This window comes from Danio rerio, chromosome 5, assembly GCF_052040795.2.
Source record: "Danio rerio strain M-AB ecotype USA chromosome 5, GRCz13ab, whole genome shotgun sequence".
Classification (NCBI taxonomy): Eukaryota; Metazoa; Chordata; class Actinopteri; order Cypriniformes; family Danionidae; genus Danio; species Danio rerio.
In genome coordinates this window covers 61,201,765-61,228,075 of record NC_141025.1, presented here as the reverse complement: position 1 = coordinate 61,228,075, position 26,311 = coordinate 61,201,765, and the positions used below count along the sequence as shown (strand labels likewise).

Here is a 26,311-nt window from a genome sequence, read left to right as displayed (position 1 = left end):
TCTACTGAACTGAATTCAGAACTATCATTATCAGTAATGAGGAGAGAATATGCCTGTAGACTTGTATGCCTCTGCATTGCCATATCTGCCAAAACAAAGCCCTCCAAGGCTTTCTAATCCTCGGAGAACATCCAAATCGTTTGGTTTGATTATTCGAAATGGAGATGGGCAGCTGTTGTGAGAGCTTTTTTGATGGGCTTAGTTGTCTTTTGAGACAGCTGAACGACCCTCTGGTTCATTACCTCCTGCTGTTCATCGGTTACTTTTGGAGCCTCCTGAGGACTGTCTCACCAGATTTGTTTGGAGGGGCAGTTTTCCGACTAAATGTTTCATGATGCGTAGATTTCACCATTGATTTCCACAACACTTAAGTAATTTAGAAACCACACTAGTCAGCTCTACAAAATTCTTTCTTTCTTTCTTTCTTTCTTTCTTTTGTTCTTTCTTTGGTTCTTTCTTTGGTTCTTTCTTTCTGTCAAAAACAACAGCAGAATAGCTTTTTTAAACAACTGTCATTCTTGATCAGCAATATTGCGGCTAAAAGGACCTCTGCATAAAAAATAAAAAAAAACATATGCCTGAATAGTTAGCGGCTTATTCCACTATGGAATGGATGAATGAATCAATGAATGAATGAATCAATGAATGAATTAATTAATTAATGATCAGCAATATTCCTTATAAATTACACACTTCTGTTGTTGCCTTTGCAAATAAGAAAAGCATTTTTTTTGCAAAAGACAGACTATATATATATAATCATGTAGGAAAATGTATTTCTTAAATTACTTTCAAATAAAAAGATTCGGTCTTTTAGAACACTTTTGATGAACCATTAACTATACTTGCTTGAATGAAATGCTGATTTGCTGCTTATTAATAGTTATTAAGGTAATAATTAGATTTTTGTATTAAAGAGGATTGGGGATGTAGAATATGTAAGAATAATACTTTATCTGTACAGTTTTTATTACATTTGGACCATGACGATTTAAACCTTTGTATTATATGCTGGTTACACAAGTTATATCTGTATTATTGATTTAGCAAGACCAATATAAGAAATTTTCTTCAGAAATTTTGTTTTCAAAGATTAGTTGAATGTGTATTCCAGCAACTAATTCATTGTTGATTGTCTTCTAGAAATTGCCCAGTTAACTAGTTATGACAGTGGGATTGCAGAAACACCTGAGACGGATGAATCTGTCAGTGTAAGTATTTTATTTATTTATTTATTTATTCATTTATTCATTCATTTATTTATTTATTTATTTATTTATTTATTTATTTATTTATTTATTTATTTATTTATTTATTTGTTTGTTTAGTTATTTAGTTATTTATTTTACCTAGAGTATGTGAACTTTTGCTTATTTGCAAGTCAATCAGTTACTTACAGCATTTTGCATGTTCAGTCCCACAGTTTGAGTGCAGCATTACGGTCCCGGCGCAAGCCCTGTGAACTCGACTTTGAGATGATTAAACTGATCAGCAATGGAGCTTATGGGTAAGTGATGATATACTGTATAAACAAATTAGGTCCAATACTTAGCACTGTTTTTAATAACTAGTTTTCAGCACAAAATACATACTGCTCTGTAAGCAAATATTGGCAATCCGTTTAGAGCACTGTTAGATGTCTAAACCTGATCCACATTTAAAGTCATAATTATTAGCCCCCTGATTTATTAGCCTGCTTGTTTATTTTTTCACCAATTTCTGTTCAACAGAACGAAGATTTTTTTCAAGCCATTTCTAAACATGATAGTTTTAATAACTCATTTCTAATAACTGATTTTTTTAACTTTGCCATGATGACAGAACATAATATTTTATTAGTTATTTTTCCAAAATGCTAGTATTCAGCTTAAAGTGACATTTAAAGGCTTAACTAGGTTAATTACATTAACTAGGCTGGTTAGGGTAATTAGGCAAGTAATTGTTTGCTTTTACTGTAGACTATCTAAAAAAAAAGCTTAAAGGGGCTAATAATTTTGACCATAAAATGTTTTTTTTTTTTTTTTTTTATAACTGGTTTTATTCTAGCCGGAATAAAACAAATAAGTCTTTTTCCAGAAGAAAAAATATTATCATGCATACTGTGAAAATGTCCTTGCTCTGTTAAACATCATTTGGGAAATATAAAAATATATATAAATCAATCGGGGGGGTAATAATTCTGACTTCATCTGTATATGTTAACAAACTATATATAATATGCTTATATCTTACATCATTTTCTTGAGTGAACTCAAAGTGGGATGACAACCAGGGGCTTAAGTTAGATTTTTAATTGTCATTGATATAAATATGAATTTTATCATACACTTGACTGATGCTTTTCTTTGTTTCACAGTGCAGTGTATTTAGTGAGACACAAAGAGACAAAACAGCGCTTTGCCATGAAGAAGATTAACAAGCAAAACCTGATGCTGAGGAATCAGATCCAGCAGGCCTTTGTAGAGAGAGACATCCTAACGTTTGCAGAGAACCCTTTTGTGGTCAGCATGTACTGCTCCTTTGAGACCCGCAGACATCTCTGCATGGTTATGGAATACGTTGAAGGTGAGATACTGCATAACACATGTATATCATTTGTTGTTTTGTGCACAAGTAAATAAAAAATATTTAATTTTTTCTGATAAATTACGATATTCATGTGCAAAATGCATATATGGTTATGTTAATGCATGTAAATGAATAATAAATGAATACCAAAAAAAAAAGAATACAAAAAATATTTATCATAATCATTTTAGCATGTGGTAAGCACATTCCATGTCATTTTTATTAACTCTGGTTAGGTTTTTATAGTACATGAACTGATGACCTTGTAAAAAAAACAATTGGAAAGTAATGTATGTAAATGTCTAAATACAAAGTAATATCCTATTAAACAACAAAGATAATCAAATGAATGTTTAAGAACCACAATGTAAAAGGATATAGATAGACCTGCCATTCTCAAAAAAAAAAAAAAACTCATAACAAAAATATAAATAATATAGCTTTTGTTTTGCTAAATAGTTTATTTATTTATTTACTTATTTATTTATTTACTTATTTACTGATTTATTTATTTCATACATTGATGATGATATATCCCATAAAATGTAAGATTTTGTCCTAGTCTTTGTCTTTGATCACTATATACTGTATGTTTGTCTTTCTTAAATATATATATAAATATACAACGAACGTGAAGCTTCTGAAAATTGTTTGATTTGACATGGTTTGACCCAGAAGTCAAAAATCTGTGTCTTACGCAGCATTATTTTGCATGTTTCTTATTCGCACAGGAGGGGACTGTGCTACTTTGCTGAAGAACATGGGTCCTCTCCCTGTGGACATGGCCAGAATGTACTTTGCAGAGACTGTGTTAGCCCTGGAATATCTCCACAACTATGGAATTGTCCATCGAGATCTCAAACCAGACAAGTGAGCTGTGCCTAACAATTACTGATTAACAATTACTAATTACTGAAATTTGACATAGCATACACAATAAAAATGAAATGAGCTGACCTAACAATATTTCTACATGGTGGTTTTATTAGCTGGTCTTGAACAGGGGTTTTCAACCTGGCCTATTAAGGGGGCCATGAGAATTTGAAGCATGTACTCGAGTGTATCATGATGATGATTTTTATGTGTTCACTAGAGTGAATCTGATTAGCGTTTCACAGCTAACTATTGAGTGAAATTGGTCAAACTTGAGGGTGTGTCCTAAAAGGTTGAAAACCCCTTGTCTAAAATGTTGACATCTTTATTCTAATTAAAGGATGCAGACAAGTTACAGCCACTAGGTTAATAGCATCATAAGCTGATATGACCAAGATAATATTATGTTGTGCCTCTTATATCTTATCATATTTTCCATAGTTTGTTAGTCACTTCAATGGGACACATCAAGCTGACAGACTTTGGCCTATCGAAAGTGGGGCTGATGAACATGACCACTAACCTCTACGAGGGTCACATTGAGAAAGACGCAAGAGAGTTCTCTGATAAACAGGTACAGATTCAATTTTCTATAAAAGTCTTATTAAAACTGTATATTTCAATTGAAATTTTGAAGTTATTGTCATTAATCATGTTCCATAAACGCAACCATTATTTTAGGACTTTGTCTTTAGAATCATTCTAATATGCTAGCGGTTACCCAATGGGTTTTAGGCGCAGTTTACATCACAACTATATTCAGCTTAAATAATTATTTTAATTATTTGTATAACATCAGTATTAAGTCAAAGTCCACCTGATTTTAAAGAGGTTGCATATTTAAAGAGCCCCTATTATGAATTATAATTTGGTTTTGGGGGTCTCCAACAACAGGCTGATATGAATGCAAGGTCAAAAAACCCTTTCCTTGTCTTATAATATGTATTTATTTTTGCCTAATTATCCCAACAACTCCCATATGATTTGTTCAGTGATTCATTTGTTTTCAAAGCTCACTTTTGCATGAGGCTAATCTATGCTGATTCATCTGACCCAGTCTGTTGTAATTGGTCGACTGCGTTCAGTGCAAAACAGAGAGAAACGCCCAGCACAGTTAAGTAGTCAGAGCACAGAGTATATGTGGGAGCCCAATACATGAATGCATTAAAGTAATGCAACGCCAGCATATTACTCTATTCCTAACCCTAACTCCAAGTAATAACAATAACACACATTCAGTATTATTCTACACACTGAAAAAGTTAAACTATTTTAAAATTGACTGCACCACACATGTGAGGAACAGCTAATGGTGGCCAAAGCAACAGACAGCAGGAGATCGCAAGCACAAAAATATTTTACATTGGTAAAGGAAGAAGCGCATGTCGCGTTTTCAACATGGCTTTGGACGTGATATGTAAATATCAGGTTATAAGGTGCTGTGTGCAAATTTGTATGGAGAAAGTATTGCATTGTATATTGTTATAAGGTGCTGAGTACAAGTGCATATGAGAAAGTATTGCACGTTTTTTGCACAGTAGTGGAATATTTAACTCTTCATAAGGTAGATGGCCTGAGGAAAGAAACTTTTCCTGTGTCTGGCTGTTTTTGTGCTCAGTGCTCTATAGCGCTGACCAGACAGTAACAGTTCAAACAGGAAGTGTGCTGGGTTCGAGGTGTCCAGAGCGATTTTGCACGCCCTTTTACTTAATCTGGAAGAGTACAGTTCTTGAAGTGTAGGAAGAGTAGTGCCAGTGATTCGTTCAGCAGTTCGGACTAATCACTGTAGTCTACGGAGGTCAGTAGAATAACAAATAGCCGGCAGAATAGGTTATTGCATCAATCATCAGAAAAATAACAGGAACAAACACAGCTCACAGTTGCTATACTGTGATGTTGTTCTGAAAATTAACTGTAAAGCCTGGTTATACTCGACACGTCCGCTAGTTCGCCTGAGTTCGCCTGATGTGATGTCATCGCGATGTTTCGGAAGGTTCGCATTGGGTACGTGCGGCGGACTGCATGATTTTTTTTTTACTCGAGTGAACAGTGCATGCGGCGCCGCGTTTGATTTGAGTTGAAGGTGAATCACTTTGTGGAGGTTTTGTTTGAAACGGCTGTTGCAATTTCTAACTAAGAATTATTGATAATCTGGTTATCTCTATGATCTGTTTCAGATTACCAGATTATAAATTTATTAGTATTTATCAGCCTTTATTAGTAAAGCATAGTTGGTTGATGATATCCATGGGAAAGGAGGAAAGTTTTTGTTAAAAAATAGTCCGGACTTGCACAGTGTGAGCAAGCAGGGCTTAAGATAGAGGACCAAAATCCAAATCTTCTAAAAAAAAAACGATGATGTCTGTCCTTTGTTTTGTAACATACACTTTTCCCTGCAGGTGTGCGGAACTCCTGAGTACATTGCTCCTGAAGTGATCCTGAGGCAAGGCTATGGAAAGCCAGTAGACTGGTGGGCAATGGGAATCATCCTTTATGAGTTTCTGGTGGGCTGTGTACCGTTCTTTGGAGACACTCCAGAAGAACTGTTTGGCCAAGTCATCAGCGGTCAGTCACATTCTGAATTCCTGTTATGCAATACAGACATAATTCATTCAACAGGAGCTTTAACAGATGCAAACTTGTGTTGCGTAATCTCAACGCTGCCTCTCATTAATGCATATCAGTATCATAAGATCAGCAAATCTCCCCAGAGGCATGTGGGTCTCCTGTTCTTATGCTTCACCTGTCCGTTTTGCTATTCAAAATTCTCTGGATTTGTTTATTGCTGATCTATGATGGTGAAATCACATGTGATTCTATCTTATAAAGAAAAAAATGAAAGTGTAAGAAAATAATGTTCTAACATTTAGCCTAAGTAATCAATATAAATAAATAAATAAATAATGTAAATGAAATGTATTTATGTAAATTTAGAGTAAATAATTATTATAATAATGAATGTACATTATTAACTTATGAAAAAATATTTGTTTTACAATAGTGTTCTACAGTACAAAGTGTGTAAGATATGTTAGCTAAATACAGTAAAATAAGGGATGCAAGATAGTGTTCTGTCAATTATGTTATTATTATTATTATTTTATTCATTATCATTTCTAGGAAGGCAGTGTTACAGTTGTTTATATTTAATATGTGGAATATTTTCTTTTGTTCAACAATACTGCAGTTCAAAAAACAACCTTCTAATCTGGAGATTTAACAGATTATTCCTGTTTATGTAAAGCACTTTGAATTACCATTGTGTGCGAAATAAATAAATAAACTTGCCTAATTAAATGCTAACACCTCAAATAGTCACCTGTAAAATGTAATGCAAGTTTAAGCCCCCGAAACAACAATCTTTTCTGCCATTCCCAAATGTTTCTGTACCGTGATTACCATTAACGTTAGTCAGTAATGTGTTGCGGTGTGAGTCATAATTAATGTACCCAGCTAGCTGCTATTGCCCTGAGCTGGGATGCATATTAATGCTTCTTGAGGTGATTCAAATGTGAGGCAAATGTTGCTGTAGCGACAAAACAAACAAAGCACCGCTCTTCATTATTTTCACCCCCTGGCCTTTAAACTAAAATCCCTGTCCTCTTCCTTCAGATCGAACACGTTTTGTTATTCCACAGTAATCATTTAAGTCATGATTTCATCAAGGGTCTGCTCTTTGATTAGTGAGAAATGCAAAAATAACCTGTGGTACTGGATGCTCGTTCCTAGAATTCATGCATGTGAAAGTGGATATGATAATGTTTGGCATGCCTGTTTATGTGTAGTAGGCAGTTTGATGCATTTTAATTATTACATTTGATTCATATGTAAAAATATTCTCTGTATTCATTAATGTAGTGTTGTGAATGTGTAATGGGTTTGTGTTACAATGGAGGCACAACAAAAGTGGTGTGGATCTGTCATGTTGAATGATTTTTGGAAAAGACTTTGGTTAATGAGGATAAAACTGTTGTCTTCTGCTTGCCTTAGATGAAATAAACTGGCCTGAGGGAGAGGAAGCGCCACCAGCTGATGCTCAGGAGCTGATCACTCTGCTGCTCAGACAGAACCCTATGGAGCGCCTTGGCACTGGTAAGGGTCCAGAATACTTACAGTGATACTTGCCAAGCACCAAATGTGAGTAAACATAATTTTGGCAATTAAATAAAATGCCTATTTGGCCAGTAAAATGTTGTAGAAATTTCAAAGTCATATAGATTTAAATGCTTTAAAATGCTTATACAAATAAATTCATTCATTTTCTTTTCGGCTTAGTCCCTTTATTAATCTGTGGTCGCCAAAGCGGAATGAACCACCAACTTATCCAGCATATTCTTCGGCAGCGGATGGTCTTCCAGCCGCAACCCAACACTGGGAAACATCCATTCACACACATACACTACAGACAAATTAGCTTACCCAATTTACCTATACCACATGTCTTTGGACTTGTGGGGGAAACCGGAGCACCCGGAGAAAACCCACGCAAACATAGGGAAAACATGCAAACTCCACACAGAAATGCCAACTGACTCAGCCAGGGCTTAAACCAGCGACCTTCTTGTGCTACCCACTGCTCTTTCTTGTGCCTTATACAAATATAAAAAATCCATATATATATATATATATATATATAGATAGATATCTTAGAACACACTCTCTCACACAAGTGAATAAAGTTAAATCCCAGAAATTGCATTGCATAATCTAAATATTTAATATCATTTATGTACAAATGAAATGCATAATGTGAAATGCAACACTCAAATGCTAAGACTATTCAACACAATACTTTAAGTCACCTGAGAACTTTGTTTATCTTCAGAACTATATAATAGTATATAACATAAATTGAAGAAAGAAATATAAAATATATTTTGGGTGAAATCCAAGGACTCCCTCTACCTTTAGAGAAAGCAACAGCAGTGTCTTTCAAATTCCAGAAAAGCAGATAAAAAAAGATCTAAACATTCCATATGACTTCAGTAATCATACAAAGCTCCAAGAAAACTTTTGTGCACCAAAATCTGTAAATATGGCTTTGTTCATATATTTTTCCCCATGTCAGATTAGGTATGTGCTATCTACTAATTGTGTATCTGCTAGTTCTGCTAATATCTGCTAGAATTATGATTTTCTTCCAAAATCTGGAATAAAAGATTTTTTTGCATTCTTTATTATTTTGCGTTGTTTTTAAATTAATTTTGAAATTAATTTAATGAAATATGTAATGTTAATCATAAACCACTGCAAAAATAGTTTTACTTACGTTTTTTTTCCTGTTTAAAGTCCAAATATCTGATAATTCTTTAGGGTATAGATTAGGGTATGTGTTTACTACAGGCAATACAGTACTTGCATGTTGTGCTGCTGATTCTAATGGCAGTACGTCATATCGCCAGCAGTTAACTGTTGTGTTCTTCAGTGTTCTTGCGTCATTGTGTTTTCGTGCAACGTCATCATCAACTGCCAAAATTCGATTCCAAAACTCAAGACAACTAGAATGGAGGATGCATGAAAGTTCTGAAATGTGTTCATGATATCAAGGATGCGTCGATGCAAACTTGAACGCAAAACTAGCTCTGGAAGTCCCAGAAGTCATTGCGACTGAATAGAGGAGGTGGGACGCACAGCAGTCTATACCTATTTACTATTAAAGTTCAGAGATATAGCTTATTTATCTCAGGAATTTCCCTAAATAAGACGGTGAAAGTAAGCATTACTATGAATATCTTAATAAAGGGATAAACACATGAAGGGTGTTATTTTGCTGAAATTCATAATAAAAGAGTTATTTGTATTGTGCAAAGTATATTTGTAAGGTTTTTGTGCATGTTATACAGTATATATTAAAAAGGAAAAGAACAAATCATTGTATGAATGCTGTAATGTTTATTAATGTTGTTCATTAATGTGTTAAGGTCATGTGACCATGAGGAAGAACGTAGCATCTCATTTTTCACAGTACACATTTTGTGTTCTCGCTGTCTCCTGAGTTTGTTCTTCCGAGGTGACCTAGCAAGACCGCTCTCCACGAGAACGCAAGTCCATTCTCTGCATTCTTGGAATTGAGAAACAGCCACTGTGCCCTAAAAATGTTCTTGAAGCTTAGTGTGATTACAGTTAAACCAAGTTTACATGACAATGTTTTTTGTTCCTTTTCTGGACTTGGAACATCTCTAGACTGTTACTGTATATCTAGGATGAGAAAGGGCTCCTGGATTTCATCTAAAATATCTTCACTTATGTTCCAAAATTAAGCAAAGATTTCTGAAGTTTGGAACAACTCCAGGCTGAGTAATTATTAAAGCATAATTCAAATTTTTGGATGATCTAAAATCCAAAGCATTTACTAAGTGTTTCTAAAATGTGATCGCTTGTATGTCTATAAGCAGGAGGAGCGTATGAGGTGAAGCACCATCAGTTCTTTCACAGTCTGGACTGGAACAGCCTGCTGAGGCAGAAGGCAGAGTTCATCCCCCAGCTGGAGTCTGAAGATGACACCAGCTACTTTGACAGTGAGTGACAGCAGGAGTGAAGTCATTGTCCTTCACGGTCCATGCAACCAGAGCTGGCCTGACAGTCATTCGTCATGTCTGTCTTTATGTCTTAAGGCAGCATCAGACATTCCCAGGCTGATAAATTACTCAGATATTAGTAAAGCACAGTTGGTTGATGATATCAATCTTTGTCATTATATTGGAGGCATTTCAAACAACTTGCTTTAGCTTTTTTTTTTTGTATATATACAGATGAAGGCAAATTGTTTAGCCCTCCCCAGAAAGTCTTTTTCAAATATTTCTTAAGTGATGTTTACCAGACCAAGGGAATTTTCAGAGTACTTTTTCTAAAAAAAGACTATTTTTCTTTAGTTTGGCTGGAATAAAAGCAGTTTAAAAAAAATAAAATAAATAAATAAATAATAATAACAAATAAAATTTTGGTCGATATTCTTATCTCTCTTGAGATTTTTTTTGGTTGGCTACTAAACTGTTGTCCATTGACTTGCCTAATTAGCATTTAAATAGTACCTTTAGCTGAATTCTAGTATGTTCTAAACTAATTAGAAAAATATTATGTAATGTCATCATGGCAAAAACAAAATAAATTAGCATTCTTTTTAGAAATTAGTTATTAAATTTATTTTAAAATATGTCGATATTTCTTTAGTCTGCATTAAACGGTTCTTGTGAAATAAAATATAAAAACAATAAAGTAGAATAGAATTATAAAAATAATTCAATTTCACAGGAGGGCTGATCATTTTGACTTCCCTTTCTATATATTTGAACATAAATACTGATTTATTTATACATGTGGTTTCTTCCATTTTAGAAGTTAATCTGAACAAAAATTCTGGGATGTCGGGTTTGAGCGAACTTCCCTTATTTACAATAATAGAGTCTTAAAACAACTGACATGAAAACATCCTGACATTCCATTTTCTCTTATAATTACAGCACGATCTGATAGGTACCATCACTTAGAAACGGAGGAAGAGGACGATACCAATGATGAAGATTTCAATGTGGAGCTGCGGCAGTTTTCTTCATCCTCTCACCGATTTTCCAAAGTGAGTTCTCTTTTCTATTTTTTCCATCAAACACTGTTTAATTCATGCAGTGTATAATGAATCAGATGAGAGGAGTCCTGCTCAGCATATGCATTGTGTTTGTATCTGTGGAACACTACAGCCAGCACCGTCTCTGGCATTGAATTCAGCTTATAGATTTAAATGCTTTTACTTTTGTTAGAGAGGATTTTTTTGTAGGTCAGGGAACAGTTTCACACGGAACAAATACTCATCTTGGGCATGCAGGGTTTTGGTGCATTGCAGTAGGAATTGCTTCCAGAACTATCATGTTAACAGTGAATGCTTTTTTGTTTGTTTTGTTTTTTTATGTTTGACTAGTGGACCAGACACAAGCCCTCCATTTTTCATTTTACATTTTCAATTTCCATTTTCAAAGACATATAATTATCTGCTGTAATTATGATTTTCTTTTTCAAAAATCTAGAACAAAAGATTTCTTAATTCTACAGTATGCGTTCGTCAGTCTTTTTGAAGGTTTTTGAATGAAAATACTTAATATAAATCATTAATCACAATCTTAGCATCATAAACTACTTTTACCATAAAAATATAACACATATGCGTATTCATGTTTATATCCTATGGCGTAAGGTAGTATTTTCTAAACCATATCTTGTGTGTTTGTGTGGTGTATGTAGGTTTACAGTAGCCTGGATCTATCTCGAGGACAGCTGGAGGAGAAAGGAGAGCAGACCGAGAAGACAACAGATAGTCCTCTCACTGTTGACTCGCTGAGCTGGACTCCAGACTTCACTGAAATGTGTGTTACCCATAAACTATTTGCATAAAATTCACAAACTCAAATTGTGTGAAATCCGAAATTAAGATTGTCTGTAAATGTGCAAGGTTTCCACTGCACTACCACAACAACACAAAAACAAAATGGCAGTTTACAGTATCAAGCATCTTAACATTTATTTTGTCTATCTTAAAATAAATGGTATGAGAAAACAACATAAGCCTTGCACATTAAAGTTCCAAATGCTCTTACTTATGATGAATGATGATGAATGCTCATGTGCCATTAGTTACTGTTGTTTACCTTTTAATTAATATTTATTTTAAATTGATTTTAATGTATGGGTGATTTTAAAAAATGCCTAGATTAATTCATGTCTAGGTAAATAAATTAGCAGTAAATATAAAGTTTTGGATGAATTGTGCCTTTCATCATCGTAATAGTGTTGGGGAAAAGTAATATATTAATACATTTGTGTTGTTCAGTTTTTGTTTTTTGTAATATTTTTTTTTTATGAGATGGATTAAATTGTAATATACTACTTTTTAAACCCAAGACTGATTGATAAAAAATTTGAATGAAAATATCTGATAGTAAACTATTTTACATTTTAAAGCTGGCCATTGATGGTCATTACCTGGTCTAAGTTGGTCAAGATGGTTGATTAGATTGACTGCTAGCTTATAGAAGTCAACCTCATGAACCACTTTAAATAAGACTGATTACATCTGATAGACTCCCTCAGACCAGAAACTAAACCCACCTCAAGATTTTAGTATCTGCTTTTTTCCAGATAGATCATATATTGATTTATTTTCTTGTTTCTCTCCTATAGACCCTCTCTGTCTCATTCCTCTGACAATGAGAGCACTAGCTTAAGCAGATGTTCTGGTCTTCTACCCAAGTTTGCCATCTCAGCAGAAGTGGAGGATGGTGACGGCTCCCTGGCTCTGGAAGACCCCAGTAAAGTGACCTTCAGTATTGGGGAGCTGCCTCAGGATGAGCCTGATCCCAGCACACCCTGTAGCACCATCAGTAACTCTACCCTCTCAGGTAAAGGACTGATTTACTGAAGATGGAAATCTACATGCATTACATCTCCTCCATAAAAAGTTTGATAGTTACTACATATTTGAGTTCTCCTGAAAAAAAAAAAGTAATGTTAGAATATATTGATAGATGTTTTAGATACACTAAAACAATAAAAGAATACAGAATAAATAAAAATTACCTTAAACATTTGAGCCAGGGCTGGTCCAAGCCTATAGGGGCCATTTGGTGCAACCAATATGAGACATTATTGTCCATCCTTGATTATTCGCACACAATTATCTAATACACCCATTATTATTTTTGGTTGATGTGTCTGTATTGTTCAGTGTTTTTTTTATAAGACGTATAAATGTGAATATGTATAAATGTAAACATGTCAATGTTTCAGGAAGAAAAAATGTCTGAATGCAGCCTCAACTAACCAGCTTGTTACTATTTAGTCAAAAGATGCCGCCAAACAGTCAAGAACAGATGCACATATGATGGCTATGAATGCATATTCACTAACTGTTAAGATGTTTTGTATTACCCAGCCATATAATAAATTATGTTAAAGTGATTTCAACACTAATAAAGGGATTAAACCCAAAAGAAAATAAATGAATGATTTCAATACCAAATTTGTAATACAAAAGCTTTTATAATTATACCAAGTTTATGAAACATAAGCCTACTTTTATTACAGAAATATAACCTATTTCCAAGAAAGTTGTTTTACACAGAAGCAAAAACTTTAATCTAAACCAGCTTAATATGATGTTGTATAATAATAATAATACCTTAAGATTGCAAAGCAATTTATGAATGTTTAATCAAACTTTAACTTTCTTACGTTAATGTAAGAAATGTCAAGAAATGAGTTCATCAATTTACCTTTATCTTTCTGTTTAATCTCTTTTTCTGTTTTCTTAGGGGTTTTTTTTCTCTCTCTTTTTTTTTACCCGCACTAGAAAGATATGATTCTTTTTATGATTGTCGCAGAGCCATTTCTTTTTTAATCAACTTTCATTACAATAGTTAGTCATAAGCTACTTTAGCTATTCTGCATTTTGTATAAACACCATTGTCCAAGAACATAATATATCAAAATAAAAGAATAAAACCACCTATTTCATATACTCTTAGTGGCCCCCTGGTGGCCACGAGAGTTTAAGGAACTCTTTTGTTTGCTTATTTCTTTGCCTGGCTCTGATTTTCTATGAAATCAATCAAGGGCCATATATACTTAAAAATAAAATAAAGTTTTGCAAACCATAAAGTTAAAAATAAAGTATTGAGCAAAAAAAAAAAAAAAGCAAATTACAAGAATAAATTTTTGAGAAATAAAAATGTAATTTGCAAATAAAAAAAAAACTGCAAATAAAAGTAGCGCAGCGCAATTTTTTTTTTGTTTTTTTTTTTGTATATATTCAACCATGACTTTTCACAGTATCACCGAGTTGGCAATACAACCTAGTAAGTTCCCTTGACTCTGCCCCTTTGTCAAATCATGGACACAAAGTGAAACACGCAGAAACGTGAAGTTCAAACTCATGGTTGACTAAAAAACAAATCAAAATGAGCATTACAATTGACTAGACAGTTTTTTTTTTAAAGGCAATGCTTTAAAAAATGTTTAGCAAAAATATAAGTTTTTATTTTTTATTGCGAATATACATGTTATTCAGTTCTTTTTTGATTGCAAATTTCATTTTTATTTCTTAAAACTTAATTCTCTTTGCAATTTTTGGAGATTTTCATTTATTTATTTATTTTTTGCTTAATACTTTATTTTTTGTTTGGAAAACCTTTTATTTTGTAAATATATGTGGCCCTAGATTGACTCTATAACTTTCAACCCCTCATATACCTAAACCAAAAATATTCTTAAGTGAACTGATCTATTGTTTTGAGTTGTTCTGAGAAATTTTCAGATAAATATTTTAAAGCGTCATGATAACAAAATTGCATTGGCCTACATTGAGTCACAGTGACTGTCGGGAATATGTGCTGAAGTGAGTTTTGGCAGAGTAGCAAATAGAAGTGTTTTGGCTCGAGCTGCAAGCTGCTTCAGAGTCAAGTCAGTTTGATGAGCTGATTTATTCCATTCTGTTATAAAAGAACCATGTTAAAATAATTGTGATAATCGCAAAGTGTTAGAAGTCTTACAATACCAAAACATTTTAGAGAGGATAGATGTCATCATTTAAATTTAAACCAGGATCAGTGCAGGCGTACTTTTAATATTTTTGTTTTACTTTGATACTTCAATAACAAATAATGAAAAATGAATGGGAATGCTTATAGTGTCTGGTCTGTTTAGATATTTTTTTTTCTAGCTTAAAAATTTCCTTTTTTTTTTCTTCTTTCTTTTGAGTAGGCAGTTTCTCTGAGCACCTGGATCAAGTGCCATCACGAGGAGATGTTGTTGAGAGTCTCGAGAGCTCCTGTAATGCCTCTTCTGATACAGGCTCCTTCCTGACTGCTCCCAAACTTGAGGCCACAGACAAACCATGTGTAGTCAGCAAAGTGCCAAAATCAGTGTCTACCAGTGCCCTGTCACTGATGATCCCTGGAGGTGAGTGAAAATGGATATAGTATGCTGGAAGAATGTCTTGTAATGATGTGAAGTTATAAGTGTTGTTGTCCTTGCATGTGCAGCCAAGTGTTATTTTAGTGTTTAGACTGCAGAATAAAAAGTTATTTTAGATCTTTAGGCTGTGTCTTATAGTAAAGTCAGCTTTTTCAGTGTTAATAAAATGGATTAAAGGTGATTACTTGCTGATGCACAGCTTCAGTCTAATGTTTTATTAATAAATGATCTGTTGGCCTGTCTTTTTGCTCTCTTCTAGATGTTTTTGGTGTGTCACCATTAGCAAGCCCCATTTCTCCATACTCACTATCATCAGACCCATCCTCCAGAGACTCCTCTCCCAGTAGAGACTCATCCTTAAGTGGTGTCAGTTCCCGTCAGCCAATCATTATCCACAGCTCAGGGAAGAAGTTTGGCTTTACTCTGCGAGCCATCCGGGTCTACGCCTGTGACAGTGATGTTTATACTGTTTACCACATGGTCTGGGTAAGTGTGACGTCACCATAGAAACCAGATGCAAAAAAAGAATATATTTTTCATATTCAGCTTACCTTATAGTTAAAGGTGCAGTAGGAGATCTAAGAAATGCTAACTTTACCATTATAGCATTAAAAATACATGTCTCTCCCTGAAGTTTAAAGCCACACCTCCTTAAGTCATGAATACGCACTGAATAGATGATCATAGACAGCCTTATAACATTTCATGTCAATCACCAGTTAGATAACTTTATAAGTGTTGTAACAATACTGGAATTTCTGAACTTTAATACTATACCATAATAAATATCAATATTCGATACCACAAGGAAAATATTAAACATTAAAAGTGTACAATTTTGGGTTTTTAAAAATATAAAGAAAGCTAGAATATCATAATATGGCATATTTTCAGTCTTCAACAATCACATTTTGTCATTAAAATAAAAGTGTTATCCTAAAATTACCAATAATTAATGTTATTTAAAAGATCAGACCTAACATGGTCATACTTATATATATAGAGAGAAATAGAGCACCCTGAGGAAACCCATGCAAACACAGGGACAATATGCAAACTTCACACAGAAACGCCAACTGGCCCAGCTCGGACTCAAACCAGCAACATTCTTGCTGTGAGGCAACAGTGCTAACCACTGAGCCACCATGTCGCCTAAATAACATTTATTTATGTCAATGATTAAATTACCCATTACATTATACGCTACATTAACATCAACACCTACTTCAACCCTAAACCTAACCACTACATTTATTAACTACGCATTGGACCTGATTCAGTATGTCATTGTAGTACAGACTGCAAGGAGGACATCTTGATTTAAATGGCAAAAAAGTAACAACACCAATATCAAAATAACTTTGCTCAGTTGTTTGATTTATTGCATATTAAAATGGGAGCAGTTTCCAACCTCTTGAAATTGTTTATACAACTACATGTTGGTCTTACATGAGTTTTAGCTAAATTAGTTGCATTTAGTTAGCACTGCTCTGTAGCAATGTTTTCATATTGGCCTGTTTATGTCCTCTTTTGTCTATAAACCAAAAACCTTCTCAATCAAAACTGGTTACGGGGGATCAGCACTTGTCACTGGAGACCGAGCAGTTGGGGCAGTGTAATGTAGTACCCTCACATGCTCACGTGTCAACTTACTGCTGGTGAGCAACAGAGAGTGAGAGAGCAATGCTGATATCAATAGTGAGCAAAATCAAATTGTTTTAGGGTGCTTTCACACCTACACTTTTGTTTCGGAACGTATCTCGTTTGCCCAGTTAGGACGGTACGATTGGCATACGTGAACAGGGCAATCGTGCTCTGTTCCGCACCAAAGTAATCGCTCCGAGATCGCTTGAGTGAGGTGGTCTCGACTCGATTGAAACGAACCCTGGAGCGGTTCGATTGCAGTGAGAAAGCGATCCGATCCGAGCGCCGTTATATCACAGTGTTTTATGGATATGTAATAGGCTTATGGCTATATGAAGAGAGAATTATGAGTAGGGCGGGAAGTTTCGCGAGTCTCCGGATGCCCGCAAACGAGTGATGATCTCCCGGTAATCTCGCGTCTCCCTCCCGGTCCTCAAATAGGCATCGTCGCGCACCCTTCTCACCCCTCCCCACCGCATCTCTCCTCAAACACGTCGCGCGCGTGCACCCTGTCAATCACCACCAAACCACCACCTCTCCTGACAGCTTAGCGGGACGCTGCAAAATAAACCCTGACACTCTGACCAATGTAAGGAGAGTTTACTCGCACGTGACTTGTTTTAGCTCTTTTGGTCCGATTAGAAACTTTGGACCCATGTTTCATGCATGCAAGGATCGCTCGTCTCTGCTGACGTCAATATGGAGACAAGCACCAAGACAAAGACAACATTCTGTTATCAAGACAATGACTGACACTTTTTAACTTTTCATTTTGACTGTGCTCACTTCTCCTCACCGCACTTGTGTTTAAACAGCCTTTTTTCTCATTTTACTCTTGAACAACTAAATAAATGCCTAGGTCTGTTTAACTGACTATATTTTGATTGAATTACATTATAGACGCATTAAAAACATACCATATACTGTAAAATTGAAAATGGTCACATAAATCTTTCAGTGGCTTAAAAACACTTCAGTGCACATAGCCTGGTAAAAGAACTCTTTGCATGACTAATATAGTATAAAAAACATTCATACCTGTCTAAGATAAATACAGCAAACATGTTGTCATTCTTCAGACTGCGGTTTTGATCTGCATATCCCTCCAGCATGCAAAAGCAACTTTGTTAGGAATTAAGGATTTACACCAGTTTTGATCTAGCTTTTTTTGGCCGAAGCTCTTTAAAAATAAATCTTTCATTTCATGGATACAAGGCCATGTTCGTCTTTCAAAAAGAAAATCAGGTTGATGTTGTTTGCTTGCCAGGCACTCTCTTTATCATCTCCAGCCGGTTGCCACACTGCATTTGAACGTGCAAATGGCATGTATATCTGCATGAACCGGGTGTGCAGATATACAAACATACATTGTTGACAGTTTGGGCTACCTATTGTAATTTTAAGCCCAAAACTTTTAATGTGACACTTTTTTTAGTCCTATGCCTTACCCAGAATATAAAAAGACATAAAAATAAATTTAGATAATTTACGTTAATCATTAATACCAGAATGTGAAGAGCATTGTACCCAGCGCAGCAAAACATAAAAAAAGACAATCACCTACTGCACCTTTAAGAGACAAATAAAATATTTTGAGCTATGCATGATTTAAAATAAATACTGGTCTAATTTGGTATAGAATGTGGAGGATGGTGGACCTGCTCACAAGGCTGGTCTTAAGGCTGGAGATCTGATAACTCATGTGAATGGAGAAACAGTTCATGGGTTACTTCACACAGAAGTGGTGGAGCTGTTGCTGAAGGTACATACCATTGTTACAAACACAGCATTATTCCCTCTTTTCTATGCCATTTCATTGTTATTGTGTCTGTAAGTAACACGTGTTGTTTTTCAGAGTGGAAGTAAAGTTGCAATATCTACAACCCCATTTGAAAACACTTCTATCAAAACTGGGCCAGCTAGAAGAAACAGCTACAGAAGTAAAATGGTGAGAAGAACCAAAAAACCCAAGAAAGAGAAAACTCAAGAAAGGTAAGAAAAAATGATGATCATCACTGACTGTGTCAGCTTTTAAAGTTGTGTATTAAAAATACCATTTAATTTTGGATCCCTAAAGTACATCTCAGTAGAAAAGGCACTCGACTCCCACTAGATGTAGCTGTTGTTGCTTTTGTTTTTGTAGTATACTGTACAAATGCAAACTTCATTTAGAATGGGAAGTTTTTGTACTTTCTAATGCATACCGTGCAGTGTATAAAGTATATCGCTAACAGTTTCTGTCTATATCCCTTAAAGGTAGTTTGAATAGTATGATACCGTTGTGTTATGTTGCAGTATGGTTGTTTTTCAGTCAAACATATTTTCTTCTCCAGACGGCGTTCAGTATTCAAGCGCTTTGCCATGCAACCCTCTCCACTTTTACACACCAGTCGCAGTTTCTCCTCCCTGAATCGTTCACTGTCTTCAGGAGAAAGCCTGCCTGGGTCCCCCACACACAGCCTCTCACCACGCTCCCCCACTGCTGCCTTTCGCCCAGCACCAGATTTTACCCAGTCAGGTTGTATGTTTTACCCTGTCAATGATCCTGATAAAAGAGCATATATTAATCATGTTTCATGTCAAGAAGTGTAAATAGATATTAAGTGTTCAGTGCATTTTATTCCTGTTCAATTCAAGGTGGAATATTAAACCTAAATGACAGTAACTTCAAAGGTTGACACTATACATTTTCTTGTTGTAGGTGGCACTTCATCACAGAGTAGCTCCCCCAGTTCCAGTGCACCTAACTCACCTGCAGGCTCTGGCCACATTCGGCCCAGTACTCTGCATGGCCTGGGACCCAAACTTCCTGGACGGCTCCGTCAAGGCCGACGTAAATCAGCAGGGAGCATTCCCCTATCACCATTGGCTCGCACACCCTCCCCAACACCTCAGCCTCAGCCAACATCTCCTCAGCGTTCCCCGTCTCCCTTGTTGACTCATACTGTCGGAAGCTCCAAAACTTCTCAGCCCTTCCCTGCCAAAATGCACTCACCCCCCACTATTGTACGCCATATGGTTCGACCTAAAAGTGCTGAGCCTCCTCGATCACCACTATTGAAGCGTGTCCAATCTGAGGAAAAACTGTCCCCCTCTTATGCTGGAGACAAAAAACATTTATGCACTCGAAAGCACAGTTTGGAGGTCACCCAAGAGGAATCTCAAGGGGAGGCTTCATCTAAAGGGGAAAATGTCCAACCTTGCATAGAGGAGAGCACTTCTTGTGATCCGCCCACCATTACCCGGGTGAGGCCTGCTGAGCAGGGTTGCCTAAAGCGGCCTGTTACGCGCAAAGTTGGCCGACAGGAGTCAGTAGAGGAGCTCGACAAGGAGAAGCTAAAGGCCAAAGTGGTGGTGAAGAGGCAGGACTGGCCTGAGAGACGAGAGTCCATGCCAAAACAAGACACTGTGCAAGATGTGGAAGGTCCTACTGCTGAAGATAAGGAATGGGGTGTGCTAACACGTCCAAGTGTGAGACCCCAAATTTTAGAATCTGGATCCTTGGACAAATCTACAAATGCTAGTTTAAAAGATGTCCTCTACAAAAAACTAAATCCAAGAGTCTGTGAGAGCATTGCAGAGTCAGTCACTACTGGTGATTGTGCATCCTTTTTAAGTGAGAATATGAGGTCACCTTCATGTCAAGCAGAGCGACAGATGTCTTGGTCAATGAAGGAAGGTAACAAGCCAGAGAGGCTAGATTTCAAAGCTTCCAACATGGAGTTTGTCCGAAAGAGGCAGTCCTTTGAAGAGAGAGAGGACTCCTTGTGTCGAATATCCTCTGGGGTTCATGACAGTATTCATTTTAACACAACCAGGTCCAAAAGCCTTCAGCTGGATTCTGCGTTGGCTTTAGAACATGTAAAAGGGGGCATGTGCAACATCCATGTCACTTCTGAAACACTGGCCCCTAAACTTTTCAGTGGACGAGGAGAGAGTGCTGTAGAAAAACTCCAAATGATTTCTTCTGATGTTTCTATCAGGAAGACCTCTTCTGAGTACAAATTGGAGGGACGCCTTGTGTCCTCTTTAAAGCCTCTAGAGGGCACCTTGGACATTGGTCTACTTTCCGGGCCACGGGTATCCAAGACTGACACATGTCTTTCCAAAATGGCAGGTGAAAGTGCTGTTTTGGCAAATGAAATTTGTGCAAAACAGTCAATTCAAGATAAAAATGCTGAGAAAGCGAAAGGTTCACAGGTAGGGGCATTTAACCACAAGGACAATGTGTATTTGAGCAGTAAAACCATTACAAAAGAGGAGTCAAATTCCAATAAAGACTGTACAGTAAGTCTTGTTTGCAATGAGTCCCCACATGAGAGAAATAAAATTAATGAAGGAATGAAGTTACAGATTACTAAAGTGGACTCTATAGACACAACTGTGAAATCAGAGAGTAAGTTGAAAACGGCTCAGGAGATGAGGGCGGCACGACACAGCACTCACTTTGTGTGTGGGAAAACACCCTCGATCAGGGAAGTCAGCAATGAAGACCAGGAGGATGACATGGAAAACATAGAGGAGACATCTAAGCATACCGAAACTCTTTCTAAAACCAATGAACATGACAAATCCCTGGTGTCTCTTGTTGTTATTTCACAGTCCAACTCAAAATTCCAGAAAAACTCAGAAGCGAATTCTTTTAAAAATAAGAGCGAACTGTGTGAGAAACCAAGCAATCCATCCAGTTCACCATTATCTGCTGATAAGGATAACATAAATAAAAATAAATCAACAAATACTTCTGCTCTAACAAATCAGATCCTTCCAGAGAAATATGTTATAAGCAGTCCAGTCGCAACATCAAGTCCAACCTTGGCTGCAACCAAGATAAGGGCTAGTGACACAAAAGACTCTCTTGACCATAATCCAGAGAGTCTTCAAGATTTGAAGGCAAGTAAAACATCTAGCACAATAAAAAGCCCTGGTAAAAACATAGAGTCTGCACTTAAGGACAAAGTTAATTGTACATCAACCTTAGCTATAGGCCTAGGGCAGGCCAAACCTGAGGTAAATATCAAAGAAACATCACCCATCAAGCAGAGTCAATTTTTAGATTCCATTGTGTCTTCGTTCTCAGAACCACAGGAGGCACTTGAGACCCCTCTTATTACTCTTCAAAGAAAATCCATTTCATCCACCGGCACTTCCCCAATGAAGGACATGACTACTGCTGAATCAAAATCCCAAACCTGTTCAAGCACCAATCTACAACTTGCTGGGTTGGCTGAAGAAAAAACAAATTCCATCCAACCTGACCAGACATGTGCCAAACTTTCAAGCACTTTTGGTTCTACAAATGGACAGATAGCACATATTTCAGCTCAACTCTCTAAGCAAATCTCAGACAGAACAGATAATGCTTGTGTTTCAAGTTGTAGCAGAGATTTGAGTGGGCAAACGCAAGACTCTCAACAGGGCTTAAACAAAAAACAACATGCAGCTGAGTTAAATGATGAGCAGGGAATTAGTCGATCCAATTTAACGTTGAAAGATCTTAAAAATGTGCCAGCATGCGGAGACAAAATGGCTTCTAAAAAGGACTTTAAGTGCAGTAAGACTGAATATATTGGCTCTGCCCCTAACCAAAATTCTTTGGTCAAAGCTGAAGTTTCAAAAAGCAGTGAAAGGCAGGAAGCCATTCTCAGAAACCAAGTAAATATGAATATCAAATCAAAGGACACAAGTGCAAGCCCACCAAAGACTAAAAGTAGCAGCTCTTCAACAAAAGACACTGTGCATTTGGAATCCCCAGTTAAAACAGAAGAAAACATTAAAACAAAGAATGTACATGACATAGACACCCAGAAGGTCAATAAGCAAGTTATGGACATGCCCACAACACAGACAAGTCCAGCACAGTCTGCAATAAAACAAACTCAGTTGTCTGGTAGTAGTATATTGAAACAAACCCCTTTGAGTTCCAAAAACAAGCCCAGAGTAGACTCTCCACTGGTCACACAATCTATTGGGAAGGCAGTTGAGGATAAGGGACAGCAGCCACAGCCCACTGTGAAAGACAATACGGTAAAACTAAAGGACCCAAGAGTATCAGTCTTACCTGCGCCAAAATCACAACATCAGAAAGAAACCCGCACAGGTGCATCTGTGCCGGTGTTACCTGTACCAGCTGTTAAAATCCATTTGTCTAGTGGGTGTCCTCTTGGTAATGGCAGTGGGGCTTTAGTTGAATTACTTGGACCTTCCTCAAAGGAACCAGTGAAGTCCAAAATTGACTATCCAAAATCAGAGTCCCCCAAGGTTTCCATCACAGGTGATTCTGTAGGGATGACTACAACAACTGTGTATAGTCCTGACCCTAAACATGTTGCGAGTGAGTCAAAGGTAGCTGACAAACAGATTTCATCCAATCGAAAAGAGCAAGCAGAAAAGAAGAGAAAGGAATCTACTCAAGAGATATCTTCTGCACCAAAAACCAACCGTAAAGAGTCATCAAGAGGCATGCCTTTGGCAAAGGACAGTACTACATTTGAAAAAGATTCAGTCCGTTCTAAACAAACCAAGGATTCGTCACGTGGTTCAGCTTGTAAAAAGTGATGTATTGTATTGTCTTTGCTCAGCGTGTTGCATTTAATAAGACTGTAAGGATGTAAACATCATTTTTGTCTGTGTGTAATATCATTAAGCCTTCCTATCTGAGGACCGATAAAGCTGTTACTTTGGGTTTTCATGAGAAACCAGAGAGATAAATTTCTTTGTGTTGTGATCGGTAATGTTCTGTTAATACTATGTCAAAAAAGTCTAGGCTGAATGTGACTTGTTTTGCTGCTGTTGTCACGTTTTAGATCTTGCAAAGCGCCAAAATTAGTCATTGTGTTGTGTTTCAGTGTGATATAATGAGTGGTGTGTGCAATAATTGTGGAGACGGAGTGTAGATGCCTTTTTAAGGTTTAAATGAACTGTGCCAATCCTGGATAAGTGTAATTGTACCAAACAAAAAGCACTTTTAAGTTATAGCTAAAGGTGCGCAATTACTGACTGTGTTAAAAAAAGTTTCTCACTCATTCAAGCTAGCGTAATCATGTATTATACTGGTTTTTGATGCATTTAAAAAACACTTGGACAGAAAATGTAGCAATGGTGCTATTAATGTGGCACACACTCTGCAAGCAAAATAGATCACTACAATTGTATTACTTTTTTTTTTTTTTTTTGACCTTATAAGCAAAGTTTTGTTTTGGGTAGTGGCGCACAGATAGAAAGCACTTTGTCCTGTGCTTCTCACCTGGAACTATTTTATATTGGAATCATCTAATGGTTCTGGATTCGTAGTGGAAGGAGTCTTTTGGGGGGAATATGACTTGCTGTTCTTAGCAGGTCATGGCAGAATTCACATTCCTTTCACATACATTTCTAATTCATTTTATGCAATATATTGTAAATACAGCAGCATTAATTGTACAGAGGGGTTGGTGGAAATGTGTGTTGTATGTTTTATATGTATATATTTTGCTATGTCATATGTTTGTATACTGTGCTCAATGTTAGTCTTCTAGTGATGTCATATGCTCAGTTTTTTGCGCTGAACTAGAAACTAGGAGAATAATCTGAGGTGTACTTGAAGTTTCACTGAGGTATATAGGGGTTAACCACACATTTGATGACAGCAGAATTACTCTCTGAATGTTTATTGTAGTCGAAATTGCGCATTACCATAAAAACAGGGATAAGGCAGATGTAGCACATTATGTGAAAGGCTAATTTCAGAAGCTGGAGGATTACCCCCATGATTAAAGTTTGGTAATGTGTAGATTATATACAATCTGTTTTTCAGAAATGCAAAAAAAAAAAAAAAAAAAAAAAAGACAAGCTTTTAAGGCTACCATTCTGCATACAGGAACATGATGTACTTCCCCTGGTTTAGTTAAAAGGGCTTAAACAGGGATAATCAAATGTGCTTTAGCAGCACTTGTGGCTTGTCAGGGCTTGTGGTAAATGTCAAGAGCTTCAATGCATGTCCGTTCATCATGTCCAATCAGTTTCTAACATCTTCATGTGCAAAATACCACACTTTCAAATGGGGATTGTGTAATACTGTACTTATGTCATATGTGCTATTAATATTATGTCTCTAATCATGCAGTAGGAAAAAGAATTACCTTCAAGACCTATCTCTTTCCTTCAAGACCAAACATTAGTTTGGCTTAATTTAATGTTGCTTTGTGAAGGTCAGCATCAGAAAAGAAGAGCGGGTGAATGTTGCGTCTTCTGATATTTGGTCTTCTATTTAAATATGCTATAGCTCTACTGGTATGTATACATCGCATACCAACTTAAAGCAAAGCGACTGTACATCTAGGCCTATTTTAGTATACTTATATTGTGAAACATCTAGGCTATATTACAGTATGATGTTAAAGTGTTAATGTTTTATGTAAACAAAGCATATATAGGAACTGGACACACATGTGCAGAAGAACCAAAATGCACCATATAAAGAGAATCTATTCAAACTGATTGTAGAGATTTTAAATCGTATTAGCAGACTGAAGTTTTGGTTCCTCATAGACTTTACAAATGTAGTTGTGAAGAGATGCAAGCACCTTAAGATTAAAAACACTATACACATTGGGATTTGGGGGAAGAGACTCTAAAAATAGCGTTAACTTTAATGATAAGATGTGAATGTTTTATAGGATATATGCATCGTCTGTTCTCAATATCAATAGTATTGCCATGCATTAACCCCAGACAATTGTTTTTAAGCCTTCTCCATTCCCTTTCTGAGAATTAATGTTTGAATCCTTAAAAAAAAGCACATTAAATGTTTGTTTACAACTACTTCATGGATGTATATTTTGTAAATTTGTGTTACTTGCCAAATCGATGTGCTAAGTCACAGGCAGTTGTACTGTGATCTCTCTTTCTTCTGTGCGTGCGTGCGTGCGTGTATGTGTGTGTCTAAGAGAGAGAGAGAGAGAGAGAGAGAAAGAGCGCGAGTGAGTGTGTGAGTTCCTATTAATGTACATTTGCCATTGTTGTGGTAACCTATTGTTTGTCTTTCCAGTTCAGTATGTTCTTGCTTGTTTCTGGAAGTTTCCTTTCCTCTCTCTATGTGTGAAAACAGTGTTTGTGTAGATAACTCTGCTTATCGTCTTTTAGGATCTGTGCAATAAGAGATGTGGTTCTGAGTTTTGTACATAACCCACAGAAAAGCTCTATGGATGTCATAGATGTTGTAAACTATACAGATATTTATACTTCTGAAATTGTATAATACTGAAAATAAAAAGGCATGTCAAAATTA

General features: G+C 36.2%; 1 protein-coding gene and 1 long non-coding RNA gene across 33 annotated transcripts in view; one reads left to right on the top strand and one right to left on the bottom strand.

The window, feature by feature from the left end:
• Positions 1-22,798, bottom strand: part of LOC141385621 (uncharacterized) — a 25,744-nt gene extending 2,946 nt beyond the window's left edge. The window contains exon 1 of the long non-coding RNA XR_015491846.1: positions 16,418-22,798. This is a non-coding gene — a long non-coding RNA (uncharacterized LOC141385621). The remainder of the gene's footprint in view (positions 1-16,417) is intronic.
• Positions 1-26,311, top strand: part of mast4 (microtubule associated serine/threonine kinase family member 4) — a 175,922-nt gene extending 149,611 nt beyond the window's left edge. For 16 of the 32 annotated variants that reach the window (XM_087254213.1, XM_087254211.1, XM_087254209.1 and 13 more), the window contains 17 exons: positions 1,144-1,211; positions 1,416-1,507; positions 2,357-2,565; positions 3,300-3,438; positions 3,883-4,015; positions 5,841-6,006; positions 7,432-7,533; positions 9,834-9,959; positions 10,902-11,014; positions 11,674-11,795; positions 12,610-12,827; positions 15,187-15,384; positions 15,659-15,885; positions 18,683-18,805; positions 18,899-19,035; positions 19,377-19,561; positions 19,745-26,311. In XM_087254213.1, the coding sequence (XP_087110339.1) occupies positions 1,144-1,211; positions 1,416-1,507; positions 2,357-2,565; positions 3,300-3,438; positions 3,883-4,015; positions 5,841-6,006; positions 7,432-7,533; positions 9,834-9,959; positions 10,902-11,014; positions 11,674-11,795; positions 12,610-12,827; positions 15,187-15,384; positions 15,659-15,885; positions 18,683-18,805; positions 18,899-19,035; positions 19,377-19,561; positions 19,745-23,601 (6,215 nt within the window). In that variant the 3' untranslated portion in view covers positions 23,602-26,311. Of the gene's footprint in view, positions 1-1,143; positions 1,212-1,415; positions 1,508-2,356; positions 2,566-3,299; positions 3,439-3,882; positions 4,016-5,840; positions 6,007-7,431; positions 7,534-9,833; positions 9,960-10,901; positions 11,015-11,673; positions 11,796-12,609; positions 12,828-15,186; positions 15,385-15,658; positions 15,964-18,619; positions 18,806-18,898; positions 19,036-19,376; positions 19,562-19,744 lie in introns of those variants that run through there. The other 16 variants (XM_087254214.1, XM_087254212.1, XM_087254210.1 and 13 more) reach the window with 2 other exon arrangements.